This window comes from Oncorhynchus tshawytscha, linkage group LG16 (genome assembly GCF_018296145.1).
Source record: "Oncorhynchus tshawytscha isolate Ot180627B linkage group LG16, Otsh_v2.0, whole genome shotgun sequence".
Taxonomy (NCBI): Eukaryota; Metazoa; Chordata; class Actinopteri; order Salmoniformes; family Salmonidae; genus Oncorhynchus; species Oncorhynchus tshawytscha.
This window is the reverse complement of record NC_056444.1, coordinates 11533112-11558226: the sequence shown is the minus strand read 5'-3', so window position 1 is coordinate 11558226 and position 25115 is coordinate 11533112. Positions and strand designations below refer to the sequence as shown.

Here is a 25115-nt window from a genome sequence, read left to right as displayed (position 1 = left end):
ACTAACCCTAACGGTAACTAACCCTAATAGTAACTAACCCTAACGGTAACTGACCCTAACGGCAACTAACCCTAACGGTAACTAACCCTAACGGTAACTAACCCTAACGGTAACTAACCCTAACGGTAACTAACCCTAACGGTTACTAACCCTAACGGTAACTAACCCTAACAGTAACAGTAGTGTATCATTATCAGTAAGATTACTTCTCTTCCTGCTCCTCAGGACACAGTGGGCACGCCGGAGGAGCTGTTGAAACACACGACCAACATCAGTGAGCTCAAGAGATCGTTCCTGGAGACGGGCGCCGACTCGGCTGGCCTTACCGAATGGGAGAAGAGGCTGTCATCGTCCCCCCTGCGCTCGCCGCGCCTCGACGAGGCCCCCATGATCGAACCCCTGGAACTCGACGAGGTACCGGTAAGTTCATTGTTTAATCAGAGAGGGACAGAATGGAGAGAGAGAGAGACAGGGGGACATCAACATACCTTTTAGAGACCCCTCCATTTTCTACAAAACATTTAGTAGAACCTCACTGGGTTGAAACATCAACATGAGAAATCTAGTGGCATCTAATCCAGTGTTGGCCAGTGTGCAGGTTTTTGTTCCATTCCTGCTCTAACACCTGTTTCTACTAATCAGCTGCTCATTAGCTCCTTGATGAGCTGAATCATGTTAGAAAACCTGCTGGATGTACATACACAACCCTGATCTAAAGAGAAATAACAATTCACCTTTGATAGGCTATGATTTGAAGGTTGAGATGTGTCTGCTAGAGTGTGAGAAGATTGAGATGTGTCTGCTACAGTGTGAGAAGATTGAGATGTGTCTGCTAGAGTGTGAGACGGTTGAGATGTGTCTGCTAGAGTGTGAGACGGTTGAGATGTGTCTGCTACAGTGTGAGAAGGTTGAGATGTGTCTGCTACAGTGTGAGAAGATTGAGATGTGTCTGCTAGAGTGTGAGAAGATTGAGATGTGTCTGTTACAGTGAGAAGATTGAGATGTGTCTGTTACAGTGTGAGAAGATTGAGATGTGTCTGCTAGAGTGTGAGAAGTTTGAGATGTGTCTGTTACAGTGTGAGTGTCACGACTCCGACCGAAGGACACTCCCCTTCCCGTTCGGGTGGCGCTCGGCGGTCGTCGTCGCCGGCCTACTAGCTGCCACTGATTATTTCCTCCCCCTCCTTATGTGTTTATTGAGTGCACCTGTTTTGAGTTAGGTAGTTAGTAGTAAGGCTTTATTAGTCAGTCGGCCCGCATGGTTCCTTGTGCGGGATTAATTATTGTGACCGTCTGTTTGGTGTACTTGTGTGCACGTCTATGGGTTTTGTGTTTTCCCATTTTGTGGGTTTTTTCTGGACAGTTTAAGTCCCCCTGTTTGGGGCATTTGTTTGTTCATTACGCCCTGTGTTTACGTGAGGGTTGGCTTATGTTCGCCGTTTCTCTGTGCATTAAAATAGCACTCCCCTGAACTCTCTGCTTCCTGCGCCTGACTCCTCACCCACTACACTCAGACCGTTACAGTGAGAAGGTTGGTATGTGTCTGCTAGAGTGTGAGAAGGTTGAGATGTGTCTGTTACAGTGTGAGAAGATTGAGATGTGTCTGCTAGAGTGTGAGAAGGTTGAGATGTGTCTGTTACAGTGTGAGAAGATTGAGATGTGTCTGCTACATTATGAGAAGGTTGAGATGTGTCTGCTAGAGTGTGAGAAGATTGAGACGTGTCTGTTACAGTGTGAGAAGGTTGAGATGTGTCTGCTAGAGTGTGAGAAGATTGAGATGTGTCTGCTAGAGTGTGAGAAGGTTGAGATGTGTCTGCTACAGTGTGAGAAGGTTGAGATGTGTCTGCTACAGTGTGAGAAGGTTGAGATGTGTCTGCTAGAGTGTGAGAAGGTTGAGATGTGTCTGCTAGAGTGTGAGAAGGTTGAGATGTGTCTGCTAGAGTGTGAGAAGGTTGAGATGTGTCTGTTACAGTGTGAGAAGATTGAGATGTGTCTGCTAGAGTGTGAGAAGATTGAGATGTGTCTGCTGGAGTGTGAGAAGATTGAGATGTGTGAGAAGATTGAGATGTGTCTGCTAGAGTGTGAGACGGTTGAGATGTGTCTGCTACAGTGTGAGAAGGTTGAGATGTGTCTGCTAGAGGGTGAGAAGGTTGAGATGTGTCTGCTAGAGTGTGAGACGGTTGAGATGTGTCTGCTAGAGTGTGAGCTCAGGTTGTTTAGAGGGAAAGAGATGAATGAGATCCTTCCTCTCCATGTCAAGTCTCTGGAGACTGGGGCCTCTAACCGCCTCCCTTTGAAAACCTGCTCAATAATCCATGCAGGTGGAGGACGGTGCTTAACACCCAGCTACTGGAGATAGAAGAACAACTGTTGTGAAAGAATCTGCCTCTATATAACATTTGACACCTACCTTTCTTCTCCAGTGCTGTTGTCAAATAGTTACCAAGCATCAAGCTGTTTTTCAATGGAAGTTAAGCCACGGTAAAAGGAAGTGATTCAGATGCGGCTCCTTGACGAAGCAAAAAAAATAAAGTGTAAGCTACCTTGGTATGTGTCTGCTAGAGTGTGAGAAGGTTGAGATGTGTCTGTTACAGTGTGAGAAGATTGAGATGTGTCTGCTAGAGTGTGAGAAGGTTGAGATGTGTCTGTTACAGTGTGAGAAGATTGAGATGTGTCTGCTACATTATGAGAAGGTTGAGATGTGTCTGCTAGAGTGTGAGAAGATTGAGACGTGTCTGTTACAGTGTGAGAAGGTTGAGATGTGTCTGCTACAGTGTGAGAAGATTAAGATGTGTCTGCTAGAGTGTGAGAAGATTGAAATGTGTCTGCTAGAGTGTGAGAAGGTTGAGATGTGTCTGCTACAGTGTGAGAAGGTTGAGATGTGTCTGCTAGAGTGTGAGAAGGTTGAGATGTGTCTGCTAGAGTGTGAGAAGGTTGAGATGTGTCTGCTAGAGTGTGAGAAGGTTGAGATGTGTCTGTTACAGTGTGAGAAGATTGAGATGTGTCTGCTACATTATGAGAAGGTTGAGATGTGTCTGCTGGAGTGTGAGAAGATTGAGACGTGTCTGTTACAGTGTGAGAAGGTTGAGATGTGTCTGCTACAGTGTGAGAAGATTAAGATGTGTCTGCTAGAGTGTGAGAAGATTGAAATGTGTCTGCTAGAGTGTGAGAAGGTTGAGATGTGTCTGCTACAGTGTGAGAAGGTTGAGATGTGTCTGCTAGAGTGTGAGAAGGTTGAGATGTGTCTGCTACAGTGTGAGAAGATTAAGATGTGTCTGCTAGAGTGTGAGAAGATTGAAATGTGTCTGCTAGAGTGTGAGAAGGTTGAGATGTGTCTGCTACAGTGTGAGAAGGTTGAGATGTGTCTGCTAGAGTGTGAGAAGGTTGAGATGTGTCTGCTAGAGTGTGAGAAGGTTGAGATGTGTCTGCTAGAGTGTGAGAAGGTTGAGATGTGTCTGTTACAGTGTGAGAAGATTGAGATGTGTCTGCTACATTATGAGAAGGTTGAGATGTGTCTGCTAGAGTGTGAGAAGATTGAGACGTGTCTGTTACAGTGTGAGAAGGTTGAGATGTGTCTGCTACAGTGTGAGAAGATTAAGATGTGTCTGCTAGAGTGTGAGAAGATTGAAATGTGTCTGCTAGAGTGTGAGAAGGTTGAGATGTGTCTGCTACAGTGTGAGAAGGTTGAGATGTGTCTGCTAGAGTGTGAGAAGGTTGAGATGTGTCTGCTAGAGTGTGAGAAGGTTGAGATGTGTCTGCTAGAGTGTGAGAAGGTTGAGATGTGTCTGTTACAGTGTGAGAAGATTGAGATGTGTCTGCTAGAGTGTGAGAAGATTGAGATGTGTCTGCTGGAGTGTGAGAAGATTGAGATGTGTGAGAAGATTGAGATGTGTCTGCTAGAGTGTGAGACGGTTGAGATGTGTCTGCTACAGTGTGAGAAGGTTGAGATGTGTCTGCTAGAGGGTGAGAAGGTTGAGATGTGTCTGCTAGAGTGTGAGACGGTTGAGATGTGTCTGCTAGAGTGTGAGCTCAGGTTGTTTAGAGGGAAAGAGATGAATGAGATCCTTCCTCTCCATGTCAAGTCTCTGGAGACTGGGGCCTCTAACCGCCTCCCTTTGAAAACCTGCTCAATAATCCATGCAGGTGGAGGACGGTGCTTAACACCCAGCTACTGGAGATAGAAGAACAACTGTTGTGAAAGAATCTGCCTCTATATAACATTTGACACCTACCTTTCTTCTCCAGTGCTGTTGTCAAATAGTTACCAAGCATCAAGCTGTTTTTCAATGGAAGTTAAGCCACGGTAAAAGGAAGTGATTCAGATGCGGCTCCTTGACGAAGCAAAAAAAATAAAGTGTAAGCTACCTTGGTATGTGTCTGCTAGAGTGTGAGAAGGTTGAGATGTGTCTGTTACAGTGTGAGAAGATTGAGATGTGTCTGCTAGAGTGTGAGAAGGTTGAGATGTGTCTGTTACAGTGTGAGAAGATTGAGATGTGTCTGCTACATTATGAGAAGGTTGAGATGTGTCTGCTAGAGTGTGAGAAGATTGAGACGTGTCTGTTACAGTGTGAGAAGGTTGAGATGTGTCTGCTACAGTGTGAGAAGATTAAGATGTGTCTGCTAGAGTGTGAGAAGATTGAAATGTGTCTGCTAGAGTGTGAGAAGGTTGAGATGTGTCTGCTAGAGTGTGAGAAGGTTGAGATGTGTCTGCTAGAGTGTGAGAAGGTTGAGATGTGTCTGCTAGAGTGTGAGAAGGTTGAGATGTGTCTGCTAGAGTGTGAGAAGGTTGAGATGTGTCTGTTACAGTGTGAGAAGATTGAGATGTGTCTGCTAGAGTGTGAGAAGATTGAGATGTGTCTGCTGGAGTGTGAGAAGATTGAGATGTGTGAGAAGATTGAGATGTGTCTGCTAGAGTGTGAGACGGTTGAGATGTGTCTGCTACAGTGTGAGAAGGTTGAGATGTGTCTGCTAGAGTGTGAGAAGGTTGAGATGTGTCTGCTAGAGGGTGAGAAGGTTGAGATGTGTCTGCTAGAGTGTGAGACGGTTGAGATGTGTCTGCTAGAGTGTGAGCTCAGGTTGTTTAGAGGGAAAGAGATGAATGAGATCCTTCCTCTCCATGTCAAGTCTCTGGAGACTGGGGCCTCTAACCGCCTCCCTTTGAAAACCTGCTCAATAATCCATGCAGGTGGAGGACGGTGCTTAACACCCAGCTACTGGAGATAGAAGAACAACTGTTGTGAAAGAATCTGCCTCTATATAACATTTGACACCTACCTTTCTTCTCCAGTGCTGTTGTCAAATAGTTACCAAGCATCAAGCTGTTTTTCAATGGAAGTTAAGCCACGGTAAAAGGAAGTGATTCAGATGCGGCTCCTTGACGAAGCAAAAAAAATAAAGTGTAAGCTACCTTATCCAACCATTTAAGCCAAAAGTAGATAAAAAGAGCAAGCGTTGAAAGGAGCAGGGGACAATTAACAGTGGGACATCAGAATAGGACTCGATTGATTTGTAGCAGTGTGGCCAGTGAACGAGTAATAAATCCTCGTGCTGTAACCTTGCCAAACGGAGGTGGGAGGGAGAGACAGAAGGAAACCATTGGAAACATCCTTTTCGGCTAAGCATTTTAGTGCACTAATATATATATATATATATATATATATATATACAGTGCCTTGCGAAAGTATTCGGCCCCCTTGAACTTTGCGACCTTTTTCCACATTTCAGGCTTCAAACATAAAGATATAAAACTGTATTTTTTTGTGAAGAATCAACAAAAAGTGGGACACAATCATGAAGTGGAATGATATTTATTGGATATTTCAAACTTTTTTAACAAATCAAAAACTGAAAAATTGGGCGTGCAAAATTATTCAGCCCCCTTAAGTTAATACTTTGTAGCGCCACCTTTTGCTGCGATTACAGCTGTAAGTCGCTTGGGGTATGTCTCTATTAGTTTTGAACATCGAGAGACTGACATTTTTTCCCATTCCTCCTTGCAAAACAGCTCGAGCTCAGTGAGGTTGGATGGAGAGCATTTGTGAACAGCAGTTTTCAGTTCTTTCCACAGATTCTCGATTGGATTCAGGTCTGGACTTTGACTTGGCCATTCTAACACCTGGATATGTTTATTTTTTAACCATTCCATTGTAGATTTTGCTTTATGTTTTGGATCATTGTCTTGTTGGAAGACAAATCTCCGTCCCAGTCTCAGGTCTTTTGCAGACTCCATCAGGTTTTCTTCCAGAATGGTCCTGTATTTGGCTCCATCCATCTTCCCATCAATTTTAACCATCTTCCCTGTCCCTTCTGAAGAAAAGCAGGCCCAAACCATGATGCTGCCACCTCCTTGTTTGACAGTGGGGATGTTGTGTTCAGGGTGATGAGCTGTGTTGCTTTTACGCCAAACATAACGTTTTGCATTGTTGCCAAAAAGTTCAATTTTGGTTTCATCTGACCAGAGCACCTTCTTCCACATGTTTGGTGTGTCTCCCAGGTGGCTTGTGGCAAACTTTAAACGACACTTTTTATGGATATCTTTAAGAAATGGCTTTCTTCTTGCCACTCTTCCATAAAGGCCAGATTTGTGCAATATACGACTGATTGTTGTCCTATGGACAGAGTCTCCCACCTCAGCTGTAGATCTCTGCAGTTCATCCAAAGTGATCATGGGCCTCTTGGCTGCATCTCTGATCAGTCTTCTCCTTGTATGAGCTGAAAGTTTAGAGGGACGGCCAGGTCTTGGTAGATTTGCAGTGGTCTGATACTCCTTCCATTTCAATATTATCGCTTGCACAGTGCTCCTTGGGATGTTTAAAGCTTGGGAAATCTTTTTGTATCCAAATCCGGCTTTAAACTTCTTCACAACAGTATCTCGGACCTGCCTGGTGTGTTCCTTGTTCTTCATGATGCTCTCTGCGCTTTTAACGGACCTCTGAGACTATCACAGTGCAGGTGCATTTATACGGAGACTTGATTACACACAGGTGGATTGTATTTATCATCATTAGTCATTTAGGTCAACATTGGATCATTCAGAGATCCTCACTGAACTTCTGGAGAGAGTTTGCTGCACTGAAAGTAAAGGGGCTGAATAATTTTGCACGCCCAATTTTTCAGTTTTTGATTTGTTAAAAAAATTTGAAATATCCAATAAATGTCGTTCCACTTCATGATTGTGTCCCACTTGTTGTTGATTCTTCATAAAAAAATACAGTTTTATATCTTTATGTTTGAAGCCTGAAATGTGGCAAAAGGTCGCAAAGTTCAAGGGGGCCGAATACTTTCGCAAGGCACTGTATATATATATATATATATGGAGAAGCATGCAGGGACTTCAAAAGAGAGGGAGGATTAGGGAGAAGAAACCCTGCTCCCTTTTGCATGGAGTTTATGTGTGTGTGTGTGTGTGTGTGTGTGTGTGTGTGTGTGTGTGTGTGTGTGTGTGTGTGTGTGTGTGTGTGTGTGTGTGTGTGTGTGTGTGTGTGTGTGTGTGTGTGTGTGTGTGTGTGTGTGTGTGTGTGTGTGTGCGTGTGTGGGAACATCAAGCAGTCGGGAGAATGGCAATGATGGCGTAACCAGGGAAAGGAGATATTTTATTCATTAATGTAGCAGCAACGACGGCATATTTCGGCCAGTATTTATTTTTATGACTGTTTGGATGTGGTTAAATTAAGTGTGGAAGGCAGTCAGTTTTACCAGTCAGCCGAGTCTTGCTACCTTGTTTCATTCTTTATTTGTGAGCTATTGGACCCATATGTCCGATATCAACCCCACAGTGTGACTACGTTTGGAGAGATACTATAGTCCTGTAGTCACACGCTGGTGAAATCTCAGATCACACACACTCTTATCAAACACAATGAGTAAATATCACACACACTCTTATCAAACACAATGAGTAAATATCACACACACTCTTATCAAACACAATGAGTAAATATCACACACACTCTTATCAAACACAATGAGTAAATATCACACACACTCTTATCAAACACAATGAGTAAATATCACACACACTCTTATCAAACACAATGAGTAAATATCACACACACTCTTATCAAACACAATGAGTAAATATCACACACTCTGTAATGAGTAATGGTGCCAGCAATAGGATGCAGACCACACACACGCACACCTCAAAGCTACTTTCAATTCTAGTTCATTCAAGCTGTTCGTTTGTTTCCCTTTTTTCTTTTTCTTTTCCATTCATGTAGAGCCAAGAGGATGAGGGAGAGGATGAGAGAGAGAGAGCCATGGCTGCAGGCGGTAGCGTTGAGGAGGACATCACGCACAGCCCTGTGGATACTAAGACTACTGTGGTAGGTAGCCAAGCTGTCACTACATACAAGTATCTCCTGGTTCAGGTATCTCTGTGTGATTAGAAAACCTTCATCTCTGCTGCTTGGCTAGATTAGAGCCAGCTACGCCAATTAATTATTGACGAGTCTTACACATTTAACCTATGTTCCATTTGGGTGTGTAGGACTAGGTTCCTATCCAGCAAACCAACATTTAATTAGTTCTGTGACTGTTCCCAGAACATTCATTAGGCCACGGCAAATGTTCTCTTGATGATTATAGAATGTTTGTATAAAACGTTCGCCTGACGTTCCAAGAACGTTCCTAGAAAACATTTTGTCTGTTCTTTAAAGGTTCCTAGAATGTTTCTGGGAACAGTCTGGTGGGAACATTGTGGGGACATTTACTGGAAACATTACTGGTTCGTTGTGTTATTACATTACCTGGAAACCTAATGGGAACGTTTGGGGAATGTTCTGTGATGGTTGTTACAGATGTTGTGTTCAACATTTTAGTGAATTTTAGGAGAACATTCCAAGGATATTTCATTAAAAAAAAATTTAAAAAATCGATTTTGTTTTCAAAAATGTGAATGTTTTTGGGATGTTATCATCATAATGTTGGTTAAAACCCTATCTATAAGTTAATGGGAATCTTACCGAGTATTTTGGGAATGTTCCCGGTTTGCTGGGTATGTTATTCATTGTCAGCAGTGGATGACAATGTGACTCATTTGACCCTGTGCAGTACCAGTCAACATTTGCACACTCTTGGCATTCTCTCAACCAGCTTCATGAGGTAGTCACCTGGAATGCATTTTCAATTAACATGTGTGCCTTGTTAAAAGTTCATTTGTGGAATTTCTTTCCTTAATGCGTTTGAGCCAATCAGTTGTGTTGTGACAAGGTAGGGGTGGAATACAGAAGACAGCCCTATTTGGTAAAAGACCAAGTCCATATTATGGCAAGAACAGCTCAAATCAGTAAAGAGACAAGACAATCCATCATTACTTTAAGACATGGCAAGAACTTTGAAAGTTTCTTCAAGTGCAGTCACAAAAAACATCAAACACTATGATGAAACTTGATCTCATGAGGACTGTCACAGGATAGGAAGACCCAGAGTTACCTCTGCTACAGTGGATAAGTTCATTAGAGTTTACCAGCCTCAGAAATTGCAGCCCAAATAAATGCTTCACAGATGCTTCGCAGAGTTCAAGTAACAGACACATCTCAACATCAACTGTTCAGAGGAAACTGCGTGAATCAGGCCTTCATGGTTCGAATTGCTGCAAAGAAACCACTACTAGAGGACACCAATAATAAGAAGAGACTTGTTTGGGCCAAGAAACACAAGCAATGGACACTAGACCAGTGAAAGTCTGTGCTTTGGTCTAATGAGTCAAAATTTGAGATTTTTGGTTCCAACCGCTGTGTCTTTGTGAGAAGCAGAGTAGGTGAACAGATGATCTCCTCATGAGTAGTTCTCACTGTGAAGCATGGAGAAGGAGGTGAGATGGTGTGGGGGTGCTTTGCTGGTGACACTATCAGTGATTTATTTAGAATTCAAGGCACACTTAACCAGCATGGCTGCCACAGCATTCTGCAACGATACGCCATCCTATCTGGTTTGCGCTTAGTGGGACTATCATTTGTTTTTCAACAGGACAATGACCCAACACACCTCCAGGCATAGTAAGGGCTATTTGACCAAGAAGGAGAGTGATAGACTGCTGCATCAGATTACCTGGCCTCCACAATCAACTGACCTCAACGCAATTGAGATGGTTTGGGATGAGTTGGACCGCAGAGTAAAGAAAAAGCAGCCAACAAGTGCTCAGCATATGTGGGAACTCCTTCAAGACTGTTGTAAAAGCATTCCAGGTGACCACCTCATGAAGCTGGTTGAGAGAATGGTTGAGAGCATGCCAAGAGTGTGCAAAGCTGTCATCAAGGCAAAGGGTGGCTATTTTGAAGAATCTTTTTGTTTAACACTTTTTTTGGTTACTACATGATCCATACGTGTTATTTCATAGTTTGGATGTCTTCATTATTATTCTACAATGTAGAAAATAGTACAAATAAAGAAAAACCCTTGAATGAGCTACACGGAGAGACCGTTTTTAACAATACACTATTAACTAACAACTGGGATACAATACATGACCAAAGGTATGTGGACACCTGCTCGTCGAACATCTCATTCCCAAATCATGGGCATTAATATGGAGTTGGTGCCCTCTTTGCAGCTATAACAGCCTCTACTCTTCTGGGAAGGCTTTCCACTAGATGTTGCAACATTGCTGCAGGGACTTGCTTCCATTCAGACACAAGAGCATTAGTGAGGTTGGGCACTAATGTTGGGTGATTAGGCCTGGCTCACAGTCGGCGTTCCAATTAATCCCAAAGGTGTTCGATGGGGTTGAGGTCAGGGCTCTGTGAATGCCAGTCAAGTGCATCCACATCGATTTCGACAAACCATTTCTATATGGAACTCCCTTTGTGCATGGGGGGCATTGTCATGCTGAAACAGGAAAGGGCCTTCCCCAAACAGTTGCCACAGGTTTGGAAGCACAGAATCGTCTAAAATGTCATTGTATGATGTAGTGTTAAGATTTCCACTCTCTGTATCTAAGGGGCCCGAACCATGAAAAACAGCCACAGACCATTATTACTCCTCCACCAAACAATGCATTGGGGCAGGTAGCGTTCTCCTGGCATCTGCCAAACCCATTTTCATCCGTTGGACTGCCAGATGGTGAAGCGTGATTCATCACCACTTCGTGGCAGAGCCGTTGTTACTTCTAGACGTTTCCACTTCACAATAACAGGACTTACAGTTGACTGGGGCAGCTGTAGCAGGGCAAAAATTAGATGAACTGACTTGTTGGAAAGGTAGCATCCTATGATGGTGCCACGTTGAAAGTCACTGAGCTCTTTAGTAAGGCTATTCTACTGCCAATGTTTGTCTATGTAGATTGTATGGCTGTGTGCTCGATTGAATATACCTGTCAGCAACAGGTGTGGCTGAAATAGTCGAATCCACTCATTTGAAAGGGCGTCCACATACTTTTGCATATATATTGTATATGTTGCTGTCTATGTTCATGCTGTTTATGATCTATGTTCCTTCAAGTCTAAAATGGCTTCCTTATTGCTCTTCTTGGGACTGCCATTGGAAGTCCTATTCCCCCATTGAACTGGCTAACCCCAGTCTTTGTATGTATCTTGTATGTAGGACTCTGACGGGTGGGTAATAGTAAGCAAAGTCCCTCCTAAGGTAGCCGAAAAGAGAAACATTGTCAACTATAATGTTATGGCCGTCGATAACACTGTGGCTGAAGGAGCGCTCGGCGGCGCCAGTGGTGTCGTTGTCATCAAGGAGTTTGGCAAACCATACGAGAGCTTCAGCAGTGAACTAGCGTCCAAGGCCGAGGAGATGGAGAAGACCTACACCCTGGGCAAATCCTACGACACCATGTCAGGCAAGATCGTCACCATGACGACGCAGGCCAAAGATGGCGGGGAGGCGGCGGTAGCCGTTCCTGCGGTGTTCGCCAGGGAGCTGAAGAGGGCAGCAGACCAATCCACCACCACTGTGAAGATCATCCCAGTGTCGACTGAGTACGAGATGCCAGTGTCGGTCCACTTGAGTCTTCCGCCCATAGAGGGAATCGGACCCCCAATGATCACCATCCAGGAGGCAAGGACCCCCTCTCCATCTGAGGGAATGGGACCCTCCATGATCACCATCCAGGAGGCAAGGACCCCCTCTCCATCTGAGGGAATGGGACCCTCCATGATCACCATCCAGGAGGCCAGGACCCCCTCTCCATCCATCCGATCCAGCCAGGACATCAGTGATGCCGCGAGAGCTGACAGCAGGAAGCAGCTACGGGAGACTTTTCTTCTGGGAGACAGGAGCACCACCCCTGTTGCGCCTCACACACCCCTCTCTCCACGGTCCCCAATGGCCAAGTCCCCAATGGCCAAGTCCCCAATGAAGATGCCCAAGCCTCAAATGGTCGATCTGCGTCTGAGCCCCAGCCCTGTGTCCTATCTTTCCAGAACCCCATCGCCCTCCAAAGTGGTAGGATGATATGAACCCCACCCCAAATACCTGAAACCCCTTCCCCCTTCTCCCTAACCCTCCACTTTATCCTCAAATTACTTCCTCTTCCCCCCCTCTCCCTAACCCCCACTTTATCCTCAAGTGACTTCCTCTTCCCCCTCTCCCTAACCCCCACTTTATCCTCAAGTGACTTCCTCTTTCCCCCCCTTTATCCTCAAGTGACTTCCTCTTCCCCCCCTCTCCCTAACCCCCCACTTTATCCTCAAGTTACTCCCCCCAAATCCCCACTTTATCCTCAAGCCACTTCCGCCCCCACCCCTAAACCCCACTTTATCCTCAAGCCACTTCCGCCCCCTCCCTAAACCCCCACTTTATCCTCAAGCCACTCCCCCAAACCCCCACTTTATCCTCAAGCCACTTCCTCCCCCTCTCCCTAATACCCCACTTTATCCTCAAGCCACTTCCTCCCCCTCTCCCTAATACCCCACTTTATCCTCAAGCCACTTCCTCCCCCTCGCCCTAATCCCCCACTTTATCCTCAAGCCACTTCCGCCCCCTCTCCCTAAACCCCCACTTTATCCTCAAGCCACTTCCGCCCCCCTCTCCCTAAACCCCCACTTTATCCTAAAGCCACTTCCGCCCCCCAAACCCCCACTTTATCCTCAAGCCACTTCCGTCCCCCGTCCCCCAAACCCCCACTTTATCCTCAAGCCACTTCCGCCCCCAAACCCCCACTTTATCCTAAAGCCACCCCCCCCCAAATCCCCACTTTATCCTCAAGCCACTTCCGCCCCCAAACCCCCACTTTATCCTAAAGCCACTCCCCCCCCAAACCCCCACTTTATCCTAAAGCCACTCCCCCCCCAAACCCCCACTTTATCCTCAAGCCACTTCCCCCCCAAACCCCCACTTTATCCTCAAGCCACTTCCGCCCCAGCCTGTTTGATCGTCTTATCCACTGCAACGAGGCTGGACCCGGCGCTGTTTTGCACTCGACTGAATGTTCATGGGAATTGCATGGGAGTCTGTTTTTTCTTTCTATAGTTTGCTCTGTTTAGTTGATCCCTTTGCCACTGTATTTGGTGTCATTTGTTATCTGCATGCCTTAACCAAACTTGCTGCTCCATGGGTACTGGCATTTGTTTACCTCTTTCATTTCGATTTGTAAATGAAAATCTTGTTTTGTTTTAAGCTGGTCCACATGCTGCTAGCCACACCAAATGAATGCTTTCCACTATGGCTTATGGTACGGTATACTATGGTTGGTATGCCACTGATTGCTTCAGCCCTGCCACTTTTACTTTGACTTCCCTGGGTTTGCGCTCTCTGACCTCTCTGCAGCTTGATCTGACATGATGATATTGGCCCTATTCATAAGAGGAGACCCTCCGACACACAAGACACTCTTGTCTGTCTCACCTATTGCCTTTATGACTGACATTCTCAAGAGAAAAACAACTCGAGTTCAGTAATTGACATGTCACAGGATGGTGTTTCTACCCATGTGCTCTGTAAAAGAAATGCATTGCTCCGAGTTACATAGTATAAGCATACAAACTGGATTAAAATAGTTGGAAACCAATTTGATGAAACCTTTGTAATTCTTGCATTGTCTTATATAAGGAAATCAATCTAGGTTGTGATTGACATAATTATTTTTGAATACTTTAGAATAAAATTTGACAAACCCAATTTTCTCAAACCCAATCCTCAAGTTTACCTTTCTTAGCTATCAATCATCACCTCAATGCTCTTATGAATAATCCCATCCAACCCCCCCATCCCCTGAGCTTGTGTCTGGGCATTGTGTGAAAGACCTGTCTCTTTGTCTCTCCTCCTATGTACGTTCAGTATCTAACTGTGTGTGTGTGTCTCTCTTCTACTCCTGTTGTGTTGACTCTCCCCATCTCTCTGTCTGCTCAGCCAAAGCCGACCTTTGAGGAGATGTCTCCGGAGCTCACCGCTCTCTTACAGTCGGCCAGAGATCAGACCAGCACGCGGGTCTGGACTGCTTCGCCTGCCTTTAGTCAGACCGTGTTTAAGGTGGCCTCTTATACCATATAGATAATATACCACTCAACAAACGTGATGACAGCAGTTGTAGTGCATGCATATCTGAGTTGTTAAAATGATTTTTTTTTAACCTTTTATACAGGTTATCATTGAGATCACATCTCTTTTGCAAAATACCTGTTCAGTATCTGTACTGTTTGTCACTGATGTGTTTGTTGTTGAGGAAATGTTGTCACTGTAGCCACTATGTTGTCTGTCAGGCTTTACTGTCCCCTGTCCGTCCGTCCGTCCTTCCTGCCGGCCATTAAAACAGTGGACAGGTTTATGAGGAGAAATATTTTGTCTAGACAGAGGCACCACATGGTCCTGGGGCCTTATTGAGGAGGAATGTTTTGTCTAGGACCACATGGTCCTGGGGCCTTATTGAGGAGGAATGTTTTGTCTAGACAGAGGCACCACATGGTCCTGGGGCCTTATTGAGGAGGAATGTTTTGTCTAGACAGAGGCACCACATGGTCCTGGGGCCTTATTGAGAAGGAATGGTTTGTCTAGACAGAGGCACCACATGGTCCTGGGGCCTTATTGAGGAGGAATGGTTTGTCTAGGACCACATGGTCCTGGGGCCTTATTGAGGAGGAATGTTTTGTCTAGACAGAGGCACCACATGGTCCTGGGGCCTTATTGAGGAGGAATGTTTTGTCTAGACAGAGGCACCACAGGGTCCTGGGGCCTTATTGAGAAGGAATGGTTTGTCTAGACAGAGGCACCACATGGTCCTGGGGCCTTATTGAGAAGAAATGGTTTGTCTAGACAGAGGCACCGCATGGTCCTGGGGCCTTATTGAGGAGGAATGTTTTGTCTAGGACCACATGGTCCTGGGGCCTTATTGAGGAGGAATGTTTTGTCTAGACAGAGGCACCACATGGTCCTGGGGCCTTATTGAGGAGGAATGTTTTGTCTAGACAGAGGCACCACATGGTCCTGGGGCCTTATTGAGAAGGAATGGTTTGTCTAGACAGAGGCACCACATGGTCCTGGGGCCTTATTGAGGAGGAATGGTTTGTCTAGGACCACATGGTCCTGGGGCCTTATTGAGGAGGAATGTTTTGTCTAGACAGAGGCACCACATGGTCCTGGGGCCTTATTGAGGAGGAATGTTTTGTCTAGACAGAGGCACCACATGGTCCTGGGGCCTTATTGAGAAGGAATGGTTTGTCTAGACAGAGGCACCACATGGTCCTGGGGCCTTATTGAGGAGGAATGGTTTTGTCTAGACAGAGGCACCACATGGTCCTGGGGCCTTATTGAGGAGGAATGTTTTGTCTAGACAGAGGCACCACATGGTCCTGGGGCCTTATTGAGGAGGAATGTTTTGTCTAGACAGAGGCACCACATGGTCCTGGGGCCTTATTGAGAAGGAATGTTTGTCTAGACAGAGGCACCACATGGTCCTGGGGCCTTATTGAGGAGGAATGGTTTGTCTAGACAGAGGCACCACATGGTCCTGGGGCCTTATTGAGGAGGAATGTTTTGTCTAGACAGAGGCACCACATGGTCCTGGGGCCTTATTGAGGAGGAATGTTTTGTCTAGACAGAGGCACCACATTGTCCTGGGGCCTTATTGAGGAGGAATGTTTTGTCTAGACAGAGGCACCACATGGTCCTGGGGCCTTATTGAGGAGGAATGTTTTGTCTAGACAGAGGCATCACATGGTCTTGTGGCCTTATTGAGGAGGAATGTGAGAGTGTTAACCACCCGGCATATTTGATTTTGCAACTCTTCTCCACCTTTAGGTCATTTTGATATCCGAAAGTGGGGAACAAAGCAATCATCCAGTGCACAGCATGTTAAATGATTTAAACATGCATTCAGAAAGATCACATCGGTACTAACATATGAAGTGACCCTTCCCTACTGTATGGAAGCACATTCTAGGTCATCCACCCAGAGTGTCTGAAAACTTGCTTTGGTGATGAAATTTCACTTCCTTATGATCTAAAATATTTTTTTTTACCAAAAGACAAATATAATTATTCACGTTCTAAATCGTTCAGTGTGGACTTTTCCTCTAACATCCAATAATAAGCACCAAGATCTGTTGACATGGAGGTGCAGGTTTCTTATAAGTGTTGACATAGAGGTGCAGGTTTCTTATAACAACTGTTGACATAGCGGTGCAGGTTTCTTATAACAGTTGACATAGAGATGCAGGTTTCTTATAACTGTTGACATAGAGGTGCAGGTTTCTTATAACTGTTGACATGGAGGTGCAGGTTTCTTATAACAGTTGACATAGAGATGCAGGTTTCTTATAACTGTTGACATAGAGGTGCAGGTTTCTTATAACTGTTGACATGGAGGTGCAGGTTTCTTATAACTGTTGACATAGAGATGCAGGTTTCTTATAACAACAGTTGACATAGAGGTGCAGGTTTCTTATAACAACTGTTGACATGGAGGTGCAGGTTTCTTATAACAACTGTTGACATGGAGGTGCAGGTTTCTAATAACAACTGTTGCAGATTTTATATCTTGTGGTTGTCTTCAAAGTTGTTTCCGAGGGTCGCAAAAAAAGATAAATTAGCATGACACGAGCTGAGTTAAATGTAAAAGGCTTTGAAAAGGAAAAGCTTGGTTAACACTCAGTGCTCCGTTGAAATTTATAGAGATATGCTTGTTTTTGTGAGAGATCTTCTAATAATAACAGGAATTTCAAATTAAAATAAAGTGTACACTAAAATATGAAAATACTACATGTCATGTCTCAAAATCAATATGTATCTTACCTCTATATTGTTTTATGTCCTGTGGATTCGAGAAGAAAGATGACCAGTTCAGGGAGAAAGTGAGCCTGTCAGGTAGCCAATAGCCTTAATTCTTGCACGGCATCCAGCCTAGCTGACACAATACAGTTTTCCTGATTTTTGACCCCTTTCTTCCCTCTGGCCTCCCTAATCTTAGCCATCTGACAACGGTAAAATCTCCAATGACTTTTGAATGGATAATGATAGAGACATGAGGTTTGGACCATTGGTTTTTCTTAGAGGACTATCTGCACAATTAACATTAGTTTACTCATTGGTCAAAAGATGTGTTTTTGATTGGACACCCTACAGATTCATGCTATTTTTTAATCTGCTTCCATACTACTGTAGATTCAATCCATATTGAAGGTTCAAGAAGACTGTTGGTTATGTCTTGTTTGTTTCCTTTGTTAGACAACAGAGAAGGTGGAGCGGATCGTGCTGCAGACAGAGGTGGTATCTTCCCAACAAGAAAAGGACCAGGACCAGCCTGAGTTGAAGTTGGCACAGCCAGAACAGTCTGACCACCAGCCTGACAACATGGAGAACCAGGCAGTGCATCAGACTGAGCAGGTAGAGACAGACTCACTGGAAGGGATAGAGGACGATAGGCCTCAGTCCGTGCTGGGGTTTACAGGGCTGAGCATGCATGATGACCACTCTGACGACTCAGACACGCCAAGCGACACTAGTGACGCCACTAGCGTAGCCTCGGCGGGGCCGGCCCTGACTGCCGCAGCCAAGGCCGCCGTGGACAAGGCTATAGGGGCGGCGGTGAAGCAGGCGGAGGCCGAGGAGAAAACTCCAGCCCCAGGCTTGGGTGGAAGCCTAGGCCTTGGGCTGGACAGTCAGTCAGAGGGAGAGGAGTCAGCAGGGTCAGTCTCAGAGGAGGAAGCGGAGAAGGAGAACAGCCAAGACTGGAGAGGGTGCTTCGTGCCCCCCTCCCCCGTGCACACCTCTCCTATTGGAGCGTCCTGGCAGAGTCTCAGTGGGGAGGTAGCTGCTGCAAGGGCTCACTCGGAGGTAACACCCCAAAGAGCCCCAAAATGTTCCCTAGTTGCCCCATTGACCTGTAGTACCTCTCCATGAGTACCCCCCTAAACTATCCTTAACTGTCCTTCCTACTTGCCTACAATAGCACTGGAAAAGCTACCCCCGTCTCATATTCCTTGTTGCCCATGCTATTTAGAAAGTGCTCAATCTGTTGCAGTCTTGCCTTCCCATTCCCCTGTAATATCATTGGAAAGATTTTCCCCAAATGATCCCAATCTTGGCCTCCCATTAGCTAGTAGTGCCAATAAGCAGGAAGCATGCAATTTATCCCAATCTTGGCCGTATTATCACAGAATCAGCTACCCAACTCCCCCAGTCCTGACCCTCCTCTTTGCCAATAGTAGCAGTCAGCCAGCCTGTGCTGCTGTGTGTTCAGTGATGTGCAGGTGGGAGACTGTCCTTTTCCCTGTTTCCTGTCCCTGTTTCTGCCCACTGGGTTATCTATTGGAAAGCATTACCATGGCCAGGCAGGCTGTACATACAGTGCCTTGCGAAAGTATTCGGCCCCCTTGAACTTTGCGACCTTTTGCCACATTTCAGGCTTCAAACATAAAGATATAAAACTGTATTTTTTTGTGAAGAATCAACAACAAGTGGGACACAATCATGAAGTGGAACGACATTTATTGGATATTTCAAACTTTTTTAACAAATCAAAAACTGAAGAATTGGGCGTGCAAAATTATTCAGCCCCCTTAAGTTAATTGTAGCACCACCTTTTGCTGCGATTACAGCTGTAAGTCGCTTGGGGTATGTCTCTATCAGTTTTGCACATCGAGAGACAAAACAGCTCGAGCTCAGTGAGGTTGGATGGAGAGCATTTGTGAACAGCAGTTTTCAGTTCTTTCCACAGATTCTCGATTGGATTCAGGTCTGGACTTTGACTTGGCCATTCTAACACCTGGATATGTTTATTTTTTAACCATTCCATTGTAGATTTTGCTTTATGTTTTGGATCATTGTCTTGTTGGAAGACAAATCTCTGTCCCAGTCTCAGGTCTTTTGCAGACTCCATCAGGTTTTCTTCCAGAATGGTCCTGTATTTGGCTCCATCCATCTTCCCATCAATTTTAACCATCTTCCCTGTCCCTGCTGAAGAAAAGCAGGCCCAAACCATGATGTTGCCACCACCATGTTTGACAGTGGGGATGGTGTGTTCAGGGTGATGAGCTGTGTTGCTTTTACGCCAAACATAACGTTTTGCATTGTTGCCAAAAAGTTCAATTTTGGTTTCATCTGACCAGAGCACCTTCTTCCACATGTTTGGTGTGTCTCCCAGGTGGCTTGTGGCAAACTTTAAACAACACTTTTTATGGATATCTTTAAGAAATGGCTTTCTTCTTGCCACTCTTCCATAAAGGCCAAATTTGTGCAATATACAACTGATTGTTGTCCTATGGACAGAGTCTCCCACCTCAGCTGTAGATCTCTGCAGTTCATCCAGAGTGATCATGGGCCTCTTGGCTGCATCTCTGATCAGTCTTCTCCCTGTATGAGCTGAAAGTTTAGAGGGACGGCCAGGTCTTGGTAGATTTGCAGTGGTCTGATACTCCTTCCATTTCAATATTATCGCTTGCACAGTGCTCCTTGGGATGTTTAAAGCTTGGGAAATCTTTTTGTATCCAAATCCGGCTTTAAACTTCTTCACAACAGTATCTCGGACCTGCCTGGTGTGTTCCTTGTTCTTCATGATGCTCTTTGCGCTTTTAACGGACCTCTGAGACTATCACAGTGCAGGTGCATTTATACGGAGACTTGATTACACACAGGTGGATTGTATTTATCATCATTAGTCATTTAGGTCAACATTGGATCATTCAGAGATCCTCACTGAACTTCTGGAGAGAGTTTGCTGCACTGAAAGTAAAGGGGCTGAATAATTTTGCACGCCCAATTTTTCATTTGTTAAAAAAGTTTGAAATATCCAATAAATGTCGTTCCACTTCATGATTGTGTCCCACTTGTTGTTGATTCTTCACAAAAAAATACAGTTTTATATCTTTATGTTTGAAGCCTGAAATGTGGCAAAAGGTCGCAAAGTTCAAGGGGGCCGAATACTTTCGCAAGGCACTGTACTGTATGCTACTGTATCTATCAGCCAGGGAGGTATTGAAAACAATTGAAGATTGCATAGAGGGACTTTGCATAGAGGGACTTCTTACGTGTGTGATTGTGTGTATGCAGGCCTGTGTTTTTTTCACACAGAGCCACTATAAACACTATAATATTTTCGAGCTGCACATATACACACAGTATCATAGTGGAAACGGTTTATTTCTTCCTGACTTGTTGTTGCTTTATTTCCTCAATGTTCAGATACACTGAGTATCTTAAAACATTAAGAACACCTTCCTAATATTCAGTTGCTAGAAGGCTTTAACCCGTCTCCTCCCCTTCATCTACACTGATCGAAGTGGATTTAATAAGTGGCATCAATAAGGGATCGTCGCTTTCACCTGGATTCACCTGGTCAGTCTATGTCATGGAAAGAGCAGCTGTTTTTAATGTTTTACTCAGTGTAGTTTACCTTTGTGACAATCATGAGCAGCAATGAATTAGAATGTTTTATGGACACACATCTATGAGAAGCACAGATTGAATAGATCTGCGGTCTGTTGCAGGGTTATTGTCTATCGGTCCACAGACATTTTCAATTATGTGAACCGTTTGAGTTTATAAATACAGTCCTGCCAGGTAGACCCATTTGGCTTCCTTCTAAATGAATTAATATGCTTCCACAATCTCACATAAGACTTACTCTGTGGTGAACTGTGATGAATTCTTAGTGAATGGTCCAGGATGATGCACTAAGTGTCGTAGCCTCTTTCATCATAAATATATAAAAAAACGACTATTTATTTTATAACAACATCTCTGCTATTTAATTTTGGGATTTTATGTTATCATTTTGATTTGATTCATTTTGATAATTTTATAAATATTCTATCAGAGGATGGTCCTCATGAACAGCCAGTCCTTCAGTACTTTCCCTTTCCTATTTCTATGACCTTTCAATTCATTCATTAATTGCTTGTGTGTCCTGTAGACAGACGGTGACAATGTAATTGTGTGCGAGCATGCAAACGTGATTGCCTGTGTGTGTGCATAAATAAATATAAGGGTGAAATCTTATTTTCTGCACCCTTTTCATTTCTCCCTCTCCCTCTATCCTTTTCTCTCTCTCTCTCTCTCTCTCTCTCTCTCTCGCTCTCCCTTTCTCTATCCCTCTTTCTCCATCCATGTCTTTATTTATCTCAATCCCTCTCTATCTCTCTTTATTTCTCTGTTTCTATCTCTCTCTCTCTCTCTCTCCCTCTCTCTCCATCCCTCTCTTTATTTCTCTCTCTTTCACTCTCTGTATCTATCCCACTTGCTCTCACTCTGTCCTTCTCTATCTCTCTCTCTCTCTATCCCTCTATCTCAGTTGTCTGTGCTGGAGGCTCCAGAGGTCCTGACCTTCAACAGGGCAGACGTGGTTGATGTGACCCAGCAGGTCCCTGTAATACACACGGAAATTAAAACTGTCACATGCCAGTCACTAGAGGTAAAGGCCCTCTCGTCCAACTTATGTCTCATGCTCTATTCTGGATATTCTCATATACTCCAATGTGTATATTTTTGACCTGGGTAGTGCTCATTAGGGCACACAATGGAAAATGTTGTAAAACTCTAATTGCAACAAAAAACCTCCAGGTAGTTCCTCCGTGTTTCAGTCCGTTTTACAACATTTGGTGCCTAAGGAATACGACCCTGTTCTTCCATCCAATTGAGATGATGAATTGTGTCTGTGTTGTTCCAGGCTGACGCTGATCCCGAAGCGGGGGTGTTGATGAGCGCCCAGACCATCACCTCAGACACCACCAGCACCACCACAACCACACATATCACCAAGGTATTTACTACCTGACCTCAACTCAGAGGGGTGCCACTGTCATTCACCTCAGCTTTATCCATGAGTCCCTTTTGTGTCCCTTTGATATTTTAAGTTGAAATTGTGCACCAATTGTAACGAGTGCGCTGAGAGTCGGGAAACAAGTTCAGGGAGTGAGTGTTTTAATAAATAAACAAAACAATAAACATGTAACACAAACAAACGCACCGACATGAAAACAGAGTCAATAACACCTGAGGAAAGAACCAAGGGGAGTGACAGATATAGGGAAGATAATCAAGGAGGTGATGGAGTCCAGGTGAGTGTCATGAGGCACGCGAGACGATGGTGACAGGTGTGCGGGATAATCAGCAGGCTGGAGAGGGAGTATACGTGACAGTACCCCCTCCCCGACACTAGGCTCTATAGCCGCAGGACGTCGTCAAAGGGGACGAACCCGGGGATCAGGAGCAGACCGGTCACCCCTGCTGATGCGTGAGAACCTGTCATGCCAGCTGAGGCACCGGAGCCTGTCGAGTCAGCTGGGGCACGGGAACCTGACAGATCGGTTGAGGCAGGGGAACCTGGCGATCCGGTGGAAGCAGGGGAGCCTGGCGATCCAGCTGAGACATGAAAGCCCAACGAGCCAGCTGAGGCAGGGGAGCCTGGCGATCCGGCTGAGGCATGAAAGCCCAACGAGCCAGCTGAGGCAGGGGAGCCTGGCGATCTGGTTGAGGCATGCGAGCTTGACGAGCCGGCTGAGGCAAGGTAGCCTGGCGATCTGGTTGAGGCATGAGAGCCCAACGAGCCAGCTGAGGCAAGGTAGCCTGGCGATCTGGTTGAGGCATGAGAGCCCAACGAGCCAGCTGAGGCAAGGTAGCCTGGCGATCTGGTTGAGTTATGAAAGCCCAACGAGCCAGCTGAGGCAAGGTAGCCTGGTGATCTGGTTGAGGCATGAAAGCCCAAAGAGCCAGCTGAGGCAAGGTAGCCTGGCGATCTGGTTGAGGCATGAGAGCCCAACGAGCCAGCTGAGGCAAGGTAGCCTGGCGATCTGGTTGAGGCATGAGAGCCCAACGAGCCAGCTGAGGCAAGGTAGCCTGGCGATCTGGTTGAGGCATGAAAGCCCAACGAGCCAGCTGAGGCAGGGGAGCCTGGCGATCTGGTTGAGGCATGAGAGCCCAACGAGCCAGCTGAGGCAAGGTAGCCTGGCGATCTGGTTGAGGCATGAGAGCCCAACGAGCAAGCTGAGGCAAGGTAGCCTGGCGATCTGATTGAGGCATGAGAGCCCAACGAGCCAGCTGAGGCAAGGTAGCCTGGCGATCTGGTTGAGGCATGAGAGCCCAACGAGCCAGCTGAGGCAAGATAGCCTGGCGATCTGGTTGAGGCATGAGAGCCCAACGAGCTAGCTGAGGCAAGGTAGCCTGGCGATCTGGTTGAGGCATGAGAGCCCAACGAGCCAGCTGAGGCAAGGGAGCCTGGCGATCTGGTTGAGGCATGAGAGCCCAACGAGCCAGCTGAGGCAGGGTAGCCTGCGATCTGGTTGAGTTATGAAAGCCCAACGAGCCAGCTGAGGCAAGGTAGCCTGGTGATCTGGTTGAGGCATGAAAGCCCAAAGAGCCAGCTGAGGCAAGGTAGCCTGGCGATCTGGTTGAGGCATGAGAGCCCAACGAGCCAGCTGAGGCAAGGTAGCCTGGCGATCTGGTTGAGGCATGAGAGCCCAACGAGCAAGCTGAGGCAAGGTAGCCTGGCGATCTGATTGAGGCATGAGAGCCCAACGAGCCAGCTGAGGCAAGGTAGCCTGGCGATCTGGTTGAGGCATGAGAGCCCAACGAGCCAGCTGAGGCAAGATAGCCTGGCGATCTGGTTGAGGCATGAGAGCCCAACGAGCTAGCTGAGGCAAGGTAGCCTGGCGATCTGGTTGAGGCATGAGAGCCCAAGGAGCCAGCTGAGGCAAGGGAGCCTGGCGATCTGGTTGAGGCATGAGAGCCCAACGAGCCAGCTGAGGCAGGGTAGCCTGGCGATCTGGTTGAGGCATGAAAGCCCAACGAGCCAGCTGAGGCAAGGTAGCCTGGTGATCTGGTTGAGGCATGAAAGCCCAAAGAGCCAGCTGAGGCAAGGTAGCCTGGCGATCTGGTTGAGGCATGAGAGCCCAACGAGCCAGCTGAGGCAAGGTAGCCTGGCGATCTGGTTGAGGCATGAAAGCCCAACGAGCCAGCTGAGGCAGGGGAGCCTGGCGATCTGGTTGAGGCATGAGAGCCCAACGAGCCAGCTGAGGCAGGGTAGCCTGGCGATCTGGTTGAGGCATGAGAGCCCAATGAGCCAGCTGAGGCAAGGTAGCCTGGCGATCTGGTTGAGGCATGAGAGCCCAACGAGCCAGCTGAGGCAAGGTAGCCTGGCGATCTGGTTGAGGCATGAAAGCCCAACGAGCCAGCTGAGGCAGGAGAGCCTGGCGAACCGTCTGAGGCATGAAAGCCCAACGAGCCAGTTGAGGCAGGGGAGCCTGGCGAACCGTCTGAGGCATGAAAGCCCAACGAGCCAGCTGAGGCAGGGGAGCCTGGCGATCCGGCTGAGGCATGAAAGCCCAACGAGCCAGCTGAGGCAGGGGAGCCTGGCGATCCGGCTGAGGCATGAAAGCCCAACGAGCCAGCTGAGGCAGGGGAGCCTGGCGATCTGGTTGAGGCATGAGAGCCCAACAGCATTTTGACATGTCCCTCTGTGACTGTTTAGGAAAATTTTAGCCCACTTAAACTCCTCCAAGTTTTCACCGTCCTTGTAAAGCCCAAGTTATTTTATTTCTTTGACAAAGTAATTTCTAATGATTATTATTTATTTTTTTGTGATTAGTGATTCATGTACGTCTGTCCCTCATTTTAAGGTCAACCCTGTTACATGAACTGAACTCTCCTTTTAATAAGATTAAACTATTCCTGAAAAAAAGAAAAAAAAGAAACATTGAACATCTTATAGTCAAATCATAGTGTAGAAGCAGGTGAGTTGG

At 46.0% G+C, this 25115-nt stretch overlaps 1 protein-coding gene across 9 annotated transcripts in view; it reads left to right on the top strand.

The window, feature by feature from the left end:
• Positions 1 to 25115, top strand: part of LOC112215320 (band 4.1-like protein 3) — a 120317-nt gene that overhangs the window by 83591 nt on the left and 11611 nt on the right. For 6 of the 9 annotated variants that reach the window (XM_042298770.1, XM_024374257.1, XM_042298771.1 and 3 more), the window contains 7 exons: positions 226 to 420; positions 8220 to 8324; positions 11542 to 12393; positions 14299 to 14418; positions 17608 to 18216; positions 21671 to 21790; positions 22046 to 22138. In XM_042298770.1, the coding sequence (XP_042154704.1) occupies positions 226 to 420; positions 8220 to 8324; positions 11542 to 12393; positions 14299 to 14418; positions 17608 to 18216; positions 21671 to 21790; positions 22046 to 22138 (2094 nt within the window). The remainder of the gene's footprint in view (positions 1 to 225; positions 421 to 8219; positions 8325 to 11541; positions 12394 to 14298; positions 14419 to 17607; positions 18217 to 21670; positions 21791 to 22045; positions 22139 to 25115) is intronic. The other 3 variants (XM_042298774.1, XM_042298775.1, XM_042298776.1) reach the window with 3 other exon arrangements.